General features: G+C 43.8%; 1 protein-coding gene across 1 annotated transcript; it reads left to right on the top strand.

Moving 5' to 3' along the window:
* Positions 1–1122: 1122 nt before the first annotated feature.
* On the top strand, positions 1123–10310 carry Arl6ip1 (ADP ribosylation factor like GTPase 6 interacting protein 1). Its single transcript, XM_021192656.2, has 6 exons — positions 1123–1273; positions 3379–3512; positions 3959–4078; positions 7233–7350; positions 7842–7926; positions 8713–10310. The coding sequence occupies exons 1-6, from the start codon at positions 1238–1240 to the stop codon at positions 8829–8831; spliced, it is 612 nt and encodes a 203-aa protein (XP_021048315.1). The 5' UTR covers positions 1123–1237; the 3' UTR covers positions 8832–10310.
* The last annotated feature ends 2257 nt before the right edge of the window (positions 10311–12567 follow it).

Raw genomic sequence — 12567 nt, 5'->3', positions numbered from 1 at the left:
CCTGCCTCTGCCTCCCGAGTGCTGGGATTAAAGGCCTGCGCCACCAGGCCCGGCTTCGATATGATTTCTGTATCAACCGAAGTCATAATAATTCCCCCACCCACACAATGAGCGTCCTCCTGGTCAAAACTGTTATACCTTCTAGTACTTTCCACAAGTTCTATGACAAATTGTATGCCCCTTTGACAGAACCACCATAGGCCAGGAAGGGACCAGGCATATTTAGGAGCACTATGTGATCTCTCACGTTTCTCTTTAACCTCCAAGACTTTAAAGAACCTAGTAATTAAGGAACGAAATGTTTTTGTTTTTTTAAATAATTTAAAATAGGTGAAGTTCGTATTTAGCCTGGCTTCCCCATACACCCATTAATCTATCAGTCTGAAGCGCCCCAACATCCGAATTGCTCCTCTACTCATCCATCCCTCCGAATGAAGCGCTCCCCTAGCTACCTGGAGTACTCATAGATCTACCAAGTGAAGCACCCCGCAAATGATTCCCCCAAAGACTGGCTGCAAATGAAGCCCTTTCAGAGTTCGTGCTTCTAGCTGGAAGTGGTGGAACACGCCTTTAATCCCAGCACTCGGGAGGCAGAGGCAGGCAGATTTATGAGTTCGAGGCCAGCCTGGTCTACAGGACAGCTAGGGTTATACCTAGAAACCCTGTCTCGAAAAAAAAAAAAAAAAAAAAAAGTTTGTGCATCTTCCATGTTCTCAAAAGGCCACAGCTGGCGCTCAGATAGCGCTCACGTTCAGTCAGCAGGTGCCACAGCAACCTAAAGCGTCCTTTGCCCTTCTAGCCTCCGCATAGGATGCCATTGCTCAGCTGAGCCAACCGGCGGATCTCAACATGCTGAGATCCAGCGGAAGACCAGCTAGGGACTAGAGAGGCCACAGCATTTAGGTGAGAGACTAGCTACGGCGGTTGAACCACTTCCTTCCGCGCCGCCTCCCGAGGGCCACACCCCTTGCACTCTGATTGGTCAGAGTCTTTTGGCTTCGCGCAGCTCCGCTCTCCTTTGACCTGAATTTCAAGTCATGCGCTAGCTGCCGGTTGGCCTGACTTCCCAGAAGCCGGAGTGCGGTCTACCCAATAAGGAGCGAGTTTCGCGAGGGCTGTCGGGAAAGGCAGCTAGCCTATATAAGCAGCTTGCGGGGCGTTCCCCCGCGCTCGAGTAGCTGTGCTGGTGTTGGGGGTTAGAGTGTGTGTGCTCGTTGATAACCGCGCGTCTGGAACGATGGCGGAGGGGGATAACCGCAGCAGCAACCTGCTGGTGAGTCGCGGTTGTCGGTCTGTTCCCGGAGCTTCCGGATGGGCCTCCTGGCCTCGGTGGACTACCAGGGGCAGTCAGGCCTTATCTCCTGCTGGCGATCCCCAACGTCCCCCAGAATCGTGCACTATAACGCTTAGGCCGTGCGTGAGGAAGTGTGAGAAGGGGGCTGTGTCAAGAAGGAACCTGGGTAACAGGTTGGGGCACTCGGCCGCCAGGGGCCTTGTCTAGCGTTCCGGCTCAGGCCGGAGACCTACCTGTTTTGCCCTCTGATCTTAATCTCATGTTCCGTAGATTATTTTTAATCATGATTCTTTTTCCCTTAATACTTGGCGCAAGGATGGAGGGTCAAAGGGCTGCTATAGAGAATTAGTTTATCGCTGACACAAAATTTGTTGGAGCTGGCTGGTTGGAGTTCACCGCAGGAAGCTGAAAACGGGTTCTGCGGAAAGGACAGTGGGAGATCCTGGCACTTGTCTGGGAACTGGCGAGGGACTCACCAGACTGGATGCAACTTTAAAATGATTAGCATGGATTTGACAGAGCTGCAGGAGATGGTATTAGAGGAGGGCGCGTTTGCTTCATTACAGGTTTTTGGGTTTTTAAGGCTAGGTTTTCGTGTAGCTTGACCAGGCTAGCCTTATATTTGTCATCTTCCTATGCTGGGATTACAGTTGCGCATCACCAGGCCCTGCTAGTTTCAAATTTTTAACTGCATCTCCCACCTAGGCAAGAACGAAAGATCTTTTTATTTTTTTCTGTATTGTCATTCCTCAGAAAAGGCAGGCCATATCAGAAATGAAAAAAGCAATCAGCTTTTAACGCCTGCTTTTTCACTGCTAAGTGCTGACAAGTTTGTATTTATGTTTAGAGGTGCATTACCTGTATCCTTAAATTCTCTAAGTTCACACACACACACACACACACACACACACACACACACACACACACACCATCCAATAGAGATGCTTACCCTGTACCCTTAAACTCCCCGTACACAATACCAGCAAACAGTTCAGTAAGAGGATTAATTGCTGTACAAGGAAACTCATGGGAGAGGGCCTGATCACTAACTACTATTTCCATCAAAGCAGTATCATTTTAAGGAGAGCAAGGCCATTAGTCTTGGATTCCCTGGATTTAAATATATTAACCTCTTTATGTCTCAGTCTCCTTATCTTAAAGTAGAGGTTATAAGAATACCCTTTTCTAGTTTTTTGGAGCATCAGTTGAAGTATAACATGTAAAATGTTTAGAATTTCTAGTATGGGGTGATGTCAGAAGTAATTAGTCACATATTTTATCTTTGTTCTAAATTTGCATATTCCTTTGTGAAGAGTTAATAGTGTCAGTTGGGCTTTGTGTGTATGTAGTCCCTGGATGTTGGATCCAGAGTTCTGCACAAACAGGTTCTAAATACCTTCTGTTACCAAAGCCCCTGATAGGTGTAGGCAACAGTAGTCCATGGTAAAGGTGTGCTTTTGACTAGTTGTCACATATGCGGAAAAATTTTGAGATTTAATTGAAATTCTGTCATTAATAATGAGGAGCCATTAAGTGCTGAGCTCACATAGTTTGGTTGGAATAGTTTTCTTTAATTCCACAGTGACTGCCAACATCAGAGTCATTCCATTATACAAAGAGCTATTTTAGAGATTTATGTACTTAGTGTTAAGGGAAAGGTTCTCCTGATGGATTTAGAAGGACTTAAATCAATAAAATGGCCAATCAACAGATCAGTGCCAACCACCTGAAATGAGCAAACGTAATATTCAGAGCACTGCCTCTTGGCTCTGTGGCTGCATTTGGGGATATTAGTTTCCCATATTAAGCTCACTTTCATGAATATTGAAATACATTGTGAAATCTTGGGAATACATCATGGACATATGGCCCAGTGCTAAAATGACCATTAAAGCCTAGGCTTTCTCCTACCCACAGATTTCATGTTTGGTGCCAAAATTGCAGGTTTTCATGGCTCACCTTGTTTAAGATAACAGTTTTGTAAAAGGCATTTTACGTGTTTTTGATGCCTGAGAAAGTACTCTCTGAGCCACCAAAGTGTTGAGATTGGCAAAGTAACAGTCTTAACTGTTGGTCATGTGTAGGCCGTGGAGACTGCAAGTCTTGAAGAGCAGCTGCAAGGCTGGGGAGAGGTGATGCTGATGGCTGACAAAGTCCTTCGATGGGAAAGAGCCTGGTTTCCACCTGCCATCATGGGTGCGGTTTCCCTGCTGTTCCTGTGAGTTAGATTCTATTGCTAAATGCTCAGAGGGTTCATAGCCTGTGCTTAGAGAAGCTTTTGTAATACATAATCCAAAAGGAATGTCTTTATTACAAGCAGCTTGCCCTCTTTCTAGATTTGTAGTCCTTATGTAAAGTTGTAACTTAATGCAGTTGAGTAAATCCCAGACAGGCAAACTCTTGTGCTTCTTCAACACTCTTGCTTTACCTATATTCCTTCTAATAAATATTGAGGACTCTAGAGGTTTTGGCTATTGCTGTTTACATTAACCGCTATAGCTGTGACAATATCATGCCATGGTGCCCCTAGAAAACCACTTGTGAGGAAATTAGAAAGGAACCAGAAGTGTCTCTGAGAGTCGAGGGTGAGGGGGTGCAGGTCTGACTGGGGGCGATGGTGGCGGCTGTTCTCTAACCTCCGTTAATTTTCTTTGTTTTTACTAGGATTATCTATTATCTCGATCCGTCTGTGCTGTCTGGTGTTTCCTGCTTTGTTATGTTTTTGTGCCTGGCTGACTACCTTGTTCCCATTCTAGCACCAAGAATTTTTGGCTCTAATAAATGGTAGGTGGCTCTGCGTGATAAGTGTGCTGTGGTTAAATGAAGACTGTTGTCTAGCCATCAGATGTCTGCTGGAGTTAGGGTCATTGCTCTTATGTGAAGAATTTCATACCTGACTTCAAATGTGTATCAGGAATTTTCAGTACTTATATCCCTGTAGTTCACTTTGGTCCAAAACTTGCTTTCTTGTTGTTTATTCAGTTTTATTTCTATACCCTAAGTAAGGGTATTTTTTAAAGGTGATGTTTAAGAATTCCAGGACTCTTTTTTTGTTTGTTTGTTTGTTTGTTTGTTTTTTATTAAACTATGTATGTTTATTTGGGGGCGGAGACCAGAGGGCAACTTTCCAGAGTTTGTTCTCTTACCATATGTGGGTCTTGGGGATTAAACCCAAATCAGAAGGCTTTTCGGCATGTACCTTTCCCTGATAATCCTCTCAGTGGACCTTGAACTCAGTTTGTTTAAATGTGTCTCTTTGATGTGTGTGAGTCATTGCTTGTGTGTACACTTGAGGACAATCTCATGTCAAGGTCAGTAGCCTGTTAAATGTGTTACATTATATGGTCACCAACTTTCCTCAAACACAACAGTATTAGGTCATTATGGCAACTTAAAAGCAAGTTGAAGGACACCCAAGAACAAGGTGTTGCTCATTCTTGCTTTCACAGGTGCACCTTTTAATCCTAGCACTTGGGAGACAGAGGCAGGCAGGTCTGAGTTCAAGGCCAGTCTTGTCTACAGATCAAGTTTCAGTACGGTATGGGCTCCACAGAGAAACTCTTTTAAAAAAAAAAAACCCTACTTGTAGATGTCATTAGACTTTCAAGCTTGATCTTTGGCACTAATGGTTGGTACAAACCTCTAATCCCAGTACTCTGGATGGCAGACATTGTGAGATTAAGGCCGGGGTGGGCCACAAACACATAACAAACTCTAGGCTTGGCTTGGCTACATAGACATATTCTGTCACAAGCACATGCAGTGCTCCTCCATACATCCCAAAACAAACCAAGAGGGCTGTTGTGTTTAAGGTTGAGTGAGGGGTGCATTGAGGCAGTGCAGCAGTGGTTGACCACATGTATTCTCAGTCGATGAGAGCAGGTGCTGCCTTGGGTGCACTGAGCTGTTGACTTCAGTTTTACCATTCTCAAATGGTTATTTATGATGTCCTAAAATTATAGTTAAGTGGTTAAAGATTACATTAATAACTCTTTGAACTTCCTGAGGAATGTTGGCTTTCTCAGTTTTGATCCCGACATCAAGCCAGGCACTGGAGGTGTAGCTCAGTATTTAAAGTGCTTGCCCAGAACACATGGTACCCTTAATTCTCTTCTCAGCTGGAGGAGTGAAAAACATACATAATAAACAGAGTAGATTTTTCTATCAGCTGACATATTCAGTTGCTTAGTGTTCTGCTTGTACTCTTTTTTTTTTTTTTTTTTAAAGATTTTTTTTATTTATTTATTATATGTAAGTACACTGTAGCTGTCTTCAGACACTCCAGAAGAGGGAGTCAGATCTTGTTAAGGATGGTTGTGAGCCACCATGTGGTTGCTGGGATTTGAACTCTGCACCTTTGGAAGAGCAGTTGGGTGCTCTTACCCACTGAGCCATCTCACCAGCCCCTGCTTGTACTCTTAATTTTTTTTTTTTTTTACCCAAATGACAGCAACTTATACAATCTAGAAATGGGAGCTTTATTATATACCTTCCATATCTTTAAGAAGACATTCACATAATTTGGGGGAATTAGATTAAATTCTGGTTTAAGTAAGCATGTTTCTTTATAATGGATCAGTGTTAGATTTGTTATTCAAACTGCTTTTCCCTTGCTATTACGTTTGGACGTTTATGACCTTGACATTAGCCAGACAGCAGTCCACTAACTCCTAATCCTAGAGGAAAATCTTCAGAGAATAAACAGTTAGTGTTAATAGCATCAGTGGAGCAGGTTTCTGCTTTGATTATCTGCAATGATGCTGTGGGAAAGAAGGGACAGTAGCCACCGCCTGGCCTTGACCATGGACAGCTTACATGATCTGAGAAATCCTCCCACCACTGCTATACTTTGCCAGGCTAACACTAGAGGAGAGAGGGCAGCACGGTCCTCAGCGTGGGTCCTTTTTAGTACTGGACCTGTGCCACAAAAAGAACAGAGAAATAGATTAGAAATGAGAAAGAAAAAAGGGCTTTTTTAGAGAGGCCTGTCATTTTTTACTGCTATTTTATTTCGTAGCTGCTTGCGTTTTCTCTCCCTGGGCAATTTTTTACAGTTTGTTTCTCTCCTTCCATGGGGTTCTAGAAATTGCACTCAGGTCCCCAGGCTTGTCAGTAAGCATCTTTATTTTCTGAGCCATCTTGCTGACCTAGTGTAGAAGTTATTCTCCTACAGATACTCAGCTGCAGCTGCTTGGAGCCCTGGTGGGTACAATGCAAGATTCATACTATTAGAAGTATGCATACATGGACTGGTGAGGTGGATCAGACAGTAATGGTACAAGCCAGCAAGCCTGATTACCTGAGTTTGAAACCTGGGGCCCACATGGTGGAAGGATAGAACCAACTCCCACAGGTTGTCCTCTGACCTCCATACGTATACAATGTCATGTACTTAAACACATATGAACACTCACACATAAAATAAGTAAAATGTAAAGAAAGAGAATATGTGCATGGGTATACTTTATGCAAGACATAATCCTGTTCTGTGAAAGATGTCTTAAAATGTAGTCATTTGGGGGCTAGAAAGGTCTCAGAAGTTAAGAGCACTTGCTCTTCTCTAGGGGACCTGAATTTAATTCCCAATACTTAACAGCTGTCTATAACTCCAGGTCCAGGGGCTTCATTGCTCTCTTCTCACCTCTGCATGTAGCGGGCACTGCATATAGGTGGTGTGTAGATGTAGAACCAACACTGACACACATAAAGGAATACAGGTTTTCACTGTGGGAGCACCTTCTTGTGTGCTCAGCTCATGGGAGGTCAAGAGTCTTAGGGTTTTGTGGCTCAGGCCTGTAGTCCTAGGACTTTACAGTGCTGAGACAGGATGATGAGTTCAGAGCCAGCCAAAGAGTAAGATTCTGCCTTAGGAAAATTATCTAAGTAAATAAATTGTACTATATCTATTTACTTATAACAAGAGAAATCCCTTTTCTAGGACCACTGAACAACAGCAAAGATTCCATGAAATCTGCATTAATCTAGTAATAACTCGACGCAGAGCTGTGGGCTGGTGGAAACGCCTCTTTTCGCTAAAGGAAGAAAAGCCTAAAATGGTATTTTTATTTTTTTAACTTACTGAATGTGAAGCAAAATCATGAGTTCACTGATTTCAGCCTAGTGACAGCATTGTTAGGAATAAAGTTCAATACTTACTACCCTTTTGTGTAATGCTGACTTAAAAATGTCTCCATATCTTAGCTTTGGTTTTGGTGGGAAGTTGCTAACTGGGAAGGTAGCTTAGCTTATAAGTATTAATCTATATAGACACAGTAATTCTAAGAGTAACTTATTTACAATCTATAAAAGAAAATTAATAAAACATGGTATTATTTTCCCAGCTTTTAAAAGAAAACCACTTAACACCCTACATGAAGCTGTATGTGTGGCAGGCATATAGCATGATCTTTGGACCTCTGTAGAGTGTTGAGGCAAGCCTTCATGCTGTGGTTACCTGTGTGCAGTGTAGAGTGGTCATGCTTCAGAGTTGTACTGGTTGGTCTACTGCTGGGAGCTGACAAGTTGTTATTCTTTTTTTTTTTGCCAGTACTTCATGACCATGATCATTTCTCTTGCTGCGGTTGCTTGGGTGGGACAGCAAGTTCACAACCTGCTTCTCACCTACCTGATTGGTAAGCTGTTGAAGAAACATCACACGCTCAACTTAGTGGGGAAGTCTGACTGTGGTGTGTAGTCAGAAAATAGATTGAGTATTCACAGGGCCTGGGGAGTGTAGCAAGGTGAGAAGGAAGGGTTCCAATCTGTGCTGGGTCATAGCTCAGCTTGTGCCCTGTGTCACCAAGGCCTGGGTTTGATACCCAGTACTGGATAAAGCTGTCATTTCAGCCCCTAGAAGCAGAAGGAGTAGAAGTTCAAGGTCATCCCTTTCTATATGCTACTTGTCGGGTTCAAAGCCAGCCCTGCTAGAGATTCAAGTCAGGGCTTAAGATAGAGCTCCATGGTTAAAAACGTGCTTGGTTCAATTCCTGGCTCACAGCAGCCTATGACTCTAGTCTCAGGGCATCTGATAGCCTCTTCTGGCTTTTGTGGGCACTGGGCACACATATAGTCCACATATATACATGTAGACAAAGCACTTGTGTATACTCATAAAATACACATCTTTTAAAAAAAGGACTGGTCCCTGTTTTCCTGAAGTTCGTTAAAGCCAGGTAGGAAGTGAGCAAAGAGAAGTGAGATAGAAAGCACAGTGGTGTGATCGTGGGTGCATGCTGGCTCCAGGTGTGAGCCTGAGTGCACCGTCAGGAGCCACCCTGGCTGCAGTTTTGGGCTGAATCCTGATGAATGGCTTTTGTGTCACTTTCTCTACAACTCCATCTGCTTTCAACTGTAATCATCTTCAGAGAGTTATTGTCTCCTTAACTTCATTTTTTTTTTTTTTTTTTTTTCATTTCTAGTGACTTTTGTGCTGTTGCTTCCTGGACTAAACCAACATGGGATCATTCTGAAGTACATTGGAATGGCCAAAAGGGAGATAAACAAACTTCTCAAGCAAAAAGAAAAGAAAAATGAGTAGTGTGGCTGCCGTGGAGTGTGCCCTGGCCCTGGGAGCAGTTGTCCAGTATTGTCTGGACACTGAAGTGTTACAGTGGCTCTTTGCTTCCCTCACTTTGCCCTTGTTAATAGAAATTCTCACAGGCCAGGCTTTGTGCGGGATCTAGTGCCGGGTGTAGCTGGGTACATTCCCGTCAGTATGACTTGTTTTAGTGAATTTTCATTTTGACAACTTCCTTCCTTTAAAATACTACAGTGGTGAACTTTACTGTTTTGTACAGTGAACTGTGACTTTGCATAAGTGTTGATGTTTGCTTTAGCTATATTCAAGGTAGCGGTCTGTGGCTACAGGAAGCTGGTTCTACTGTCTGCTTCCACAGCCTGCTTAACAAACTGTCTGTGTGTACAGAGACTGGGTTTTACCACTCCTGATGAGGAGACCACTTAAAATTCATTCCTGATTTTTCCACTGTGGGAGAATACCCATGGAATAAGATAAAAAATTAATTCCACACCCTAGTGTGTGTAAGTTCCTCTCTTGTAGGAAACGCAGCGGTTTCAGGAAGCATTGCCCCTTTGTTCCTGTGAGGACTCTGACAGTCTCTGACTGACCTCTCATTCCCTTTGCACTGCTTCAGGTTAGTTCTAGTCCATAGTGGCTTTTGAGCAGCAAGCTTTCAGAAGATTACATTTGAGGATTGTAGCAGTTTCTTTGTTTCAGATTTTCAGCTGATTTAAAATGCTTATGACTTTCCTGTAAGGACAGCCAGGGATAAAAGTATCCTTTGTTCAATGAGTAGAAAACTAGATTATCTATTAATATTTAAGACCAGGAAAAAAAAAAAAGGCTTAAAAGTAAGCCTGGAAAATCTCACTTGTTTTGGTAGTATTGGCTGTATTTCAGTCCCTCTAGCTTTGCACTTGAGAGACAAGTGTTTACTGGCGTTTGACTTTCCCCTTGACATTTCTCAGAAAAATGCAGGGCTGCAGCTGAGAGCAGACTGCTGATTGGTGACTCTGGTCTGCCTAGCTTTTGCATCTCCTTAAGCTTACTGTGATCAAGTGCCCTCTCAGTAGGGGGGCTTTTAGAGCAGTTGAAATCTGCAGGACTGAACCTCTGAGGGCCAAAATAGGACACATTTGGGAACAACTCCTTAACCCATGAACTAGCTGTCACACAGTTTGTGGATCCATTGCACTGATGCTGTGAAGCCTGACCCTGTGTGTGTGTGTCTGTCTCTGCTCTCTCACCTTCCTAACACTGAGAGCAGCGGTGCCTCTTGTAGCGTGTGTTTTGTTTTTTAATGTTTCATGACCACCCCCCCACTTTGATTTTTACATGTTTTCTTGTAAATAAGCCTGCCTTCTACCTGGAATTTGTGTGTGTGTGACTAATACATGTTCTATGAGTTAACTACTTTGGCAGTTTTAATCATTTCTTCTACTTTGTTTTGTGGTAAAAGGGGAAAAATTAAAAACCAGTTGGAACCTTTTTGTCTCACTTTCTTTGTTAACTCTGAGTTTATAAATCTAACTAGTGACCTCCTGTTGTCATTGGAGCTCTCTAAGGTATCCATGTCAGATGGAAAGGGAGAACACTGAAGAGGAGGGGACAGTGGAGCCTCAAAAGATCGTGGATACTTCTGCTCCCAAAGCAGGTGGTTGATATTCATCAGTGGATGACATTTGTCTGCCTTTTAAAATTTGAGCGTTATAACTTGTGGTATCATTGGGAACAGGCTCTACCCTTAAGCACACTTCCTTGTCTGAAAGTTCAAGTAAAGTCTATCACAAATCCTATGGCTTTGAAATTGCTGACTTGTAATCTCTTGAGGCCAGCCCTGACTTCATGGGAACAAAAATTCAAAATCACGAAAGAAAACTCTGATCATTGTGGTAATTAATTGCTCAGGTCAGCCGTGTCTGAGTGCCCTCCTGAGGTTCTCCCACTTTCAGGCTCACATGGAGACAGACATTAGGACCTGTACCCTGTAGGTCTGGGGCCTTTGGTACTTCTAGACAGGCTCACATAATGCCTGTGTAGGCCTTGGCCCTTCTGCCTTCACCTTGAACAGTCATGTGTCATTTCACCCAACCTAGTTAAGTGTCTGTAAGGTGTAGTTAAATGCCAGTAGCTCATCTTTCACTAGTTCTAATTTGCCTCTAACAAATCACAAATGTGAGTCAGTTTTTACTGAGTTCTTTTTTTCCACTTCAGTCCAGCCACCCCCAAATTTCCAATTACTATCCAAGTGCACACACACACACACACCTGCCCTCTAGGAGCTCCTCAGCGTGGGGCCATCCAGATGCTGTGGCACACCAAGGTCACATAACACACTGGGATCAGCTAGCCAAATCCCCACGAAATTTAACAAGGATCTCAGACTCATTAACTACCACCCCTCCTCACTGCTGCTTTGATCTGAATTCCTGAAGTCATTCCTATTGGCTCCATGTTAAGGAAATTGGGAGACTGGATGTGAGTTTGAGGTCAGTCTGAAATACACAGACCTATGCTCAAAATCCTTATAAACCTTGGGAAAGCCTGTGGTCCTTTTGTGGGGTGCATTATGACTGGGAATGACTCCCCTGAGGTGAGAGAAGGTGAAGGGGACTCTGGCCGGCCTGAGCATGACAAAGGTGGCTCTGGTAGGCCTTTCTCTTCTCCATTCCCTCCTCTTTGCTAAAAACCATTAGGTTATATTCCTAAAGCTAACCACCAAGATCTCTTATTTGGTCACTTCCTTCTGAGGCTGACTACCAAGGTCCAGCTTTCAAAGGGCTGAGGTCCAGCAATCCAAAGGCCCTTTGCGGCTGCCCTAGATACTTCATCCTAACAAGAAGTTTCCCCCTTTCCCCTTATAAAGGGCCACCCCTGTCTTCTCTCTATGCAGAGGCAGTCCTTTGATCCCAGGACTTAGATCCTTTCCCTCCTTCTCCTTTGTTTCCTTCCCCCCCCCCCTCCTGTCTTTGTCTCTTATTCCCTGTCCTTTGTTCCTCTGGGGGAAATAAATGTGCTGAGAACATGGTCTTGTGCCAAATACTGGTGAGCACTGCCACATTTGTGTGGTCTCTCATCTCAAAGTTACTGAGTGGTTCTATCATCCCTGTTTTAGAGATGGAGAAACCGATTTGTCCAATTCAGTTTTTTCTTCAACTATATGTTGAGGGCCTACTACGTGGCAGATGCTTCTCCAGACTTAGTGTGAACAGCAATAAACAAAGCTTCCGGAACCTAGGAGTAGTCAATAGACTCATTTCAGGTGTAACCCCAGTTCCCAGGCAGAAGTGAGGCAGACAGATCACAGGGCTACATAATTAGTGGAGCAGGAGGGCCGGGCTGAGTTCAAGGCCAGCCTGGTCTACAGAGTGAGTTCCTGGACAGCCAGGGCTACACAGAGAAACCCTGTCTCGAAAAACAAAACAAACAAAAAGCAACAACAAAAGAGGAGCAGGAAGAAAGAGAGGAGGGGGAGGTAAAAAAGTGGACCAAAGTAGTAATCCCTGTTCAGAGGTTGAGTCAAGATTTTCATGACTCTGGGGACAGCATGGGCCACTACTGGTCTCCAAAAGCCAAACCAAACCAAAACAACGACAAAAGCCAAGTGCGGTGATGCACGTCTTTAATCTCAGCACTAGGAGGCTAGGAGGCAGAGGCAGGTGGAGGTTAGAAGTCAGCTTGGTCTTTATAATTCCAGCCCAGCCGGAGCTACCTAGTGAGTTTCATTGTCTCAAACAAAACTAAACGCAAGAAC

This window comes from Mus pahari, chromosome 1 (genome assembly GCF_900095145.1).
Source record: "Mus pahari chromosome 1, PAHARI_EIJ_v1.1, whole genome shotgun sequence".
In the NCBI taxonomy this organism is placed as follows: domain Eukaryota; kingdom Metazoa; phylum Chordata; class Mammalia; order Rodentia; family Muridae; genus Mus; species Mus pahari.
Note: the sequence above shows the minus strand (reverse complement) of the source record. Positions and strands in the feature narration are given on the sequence as shown.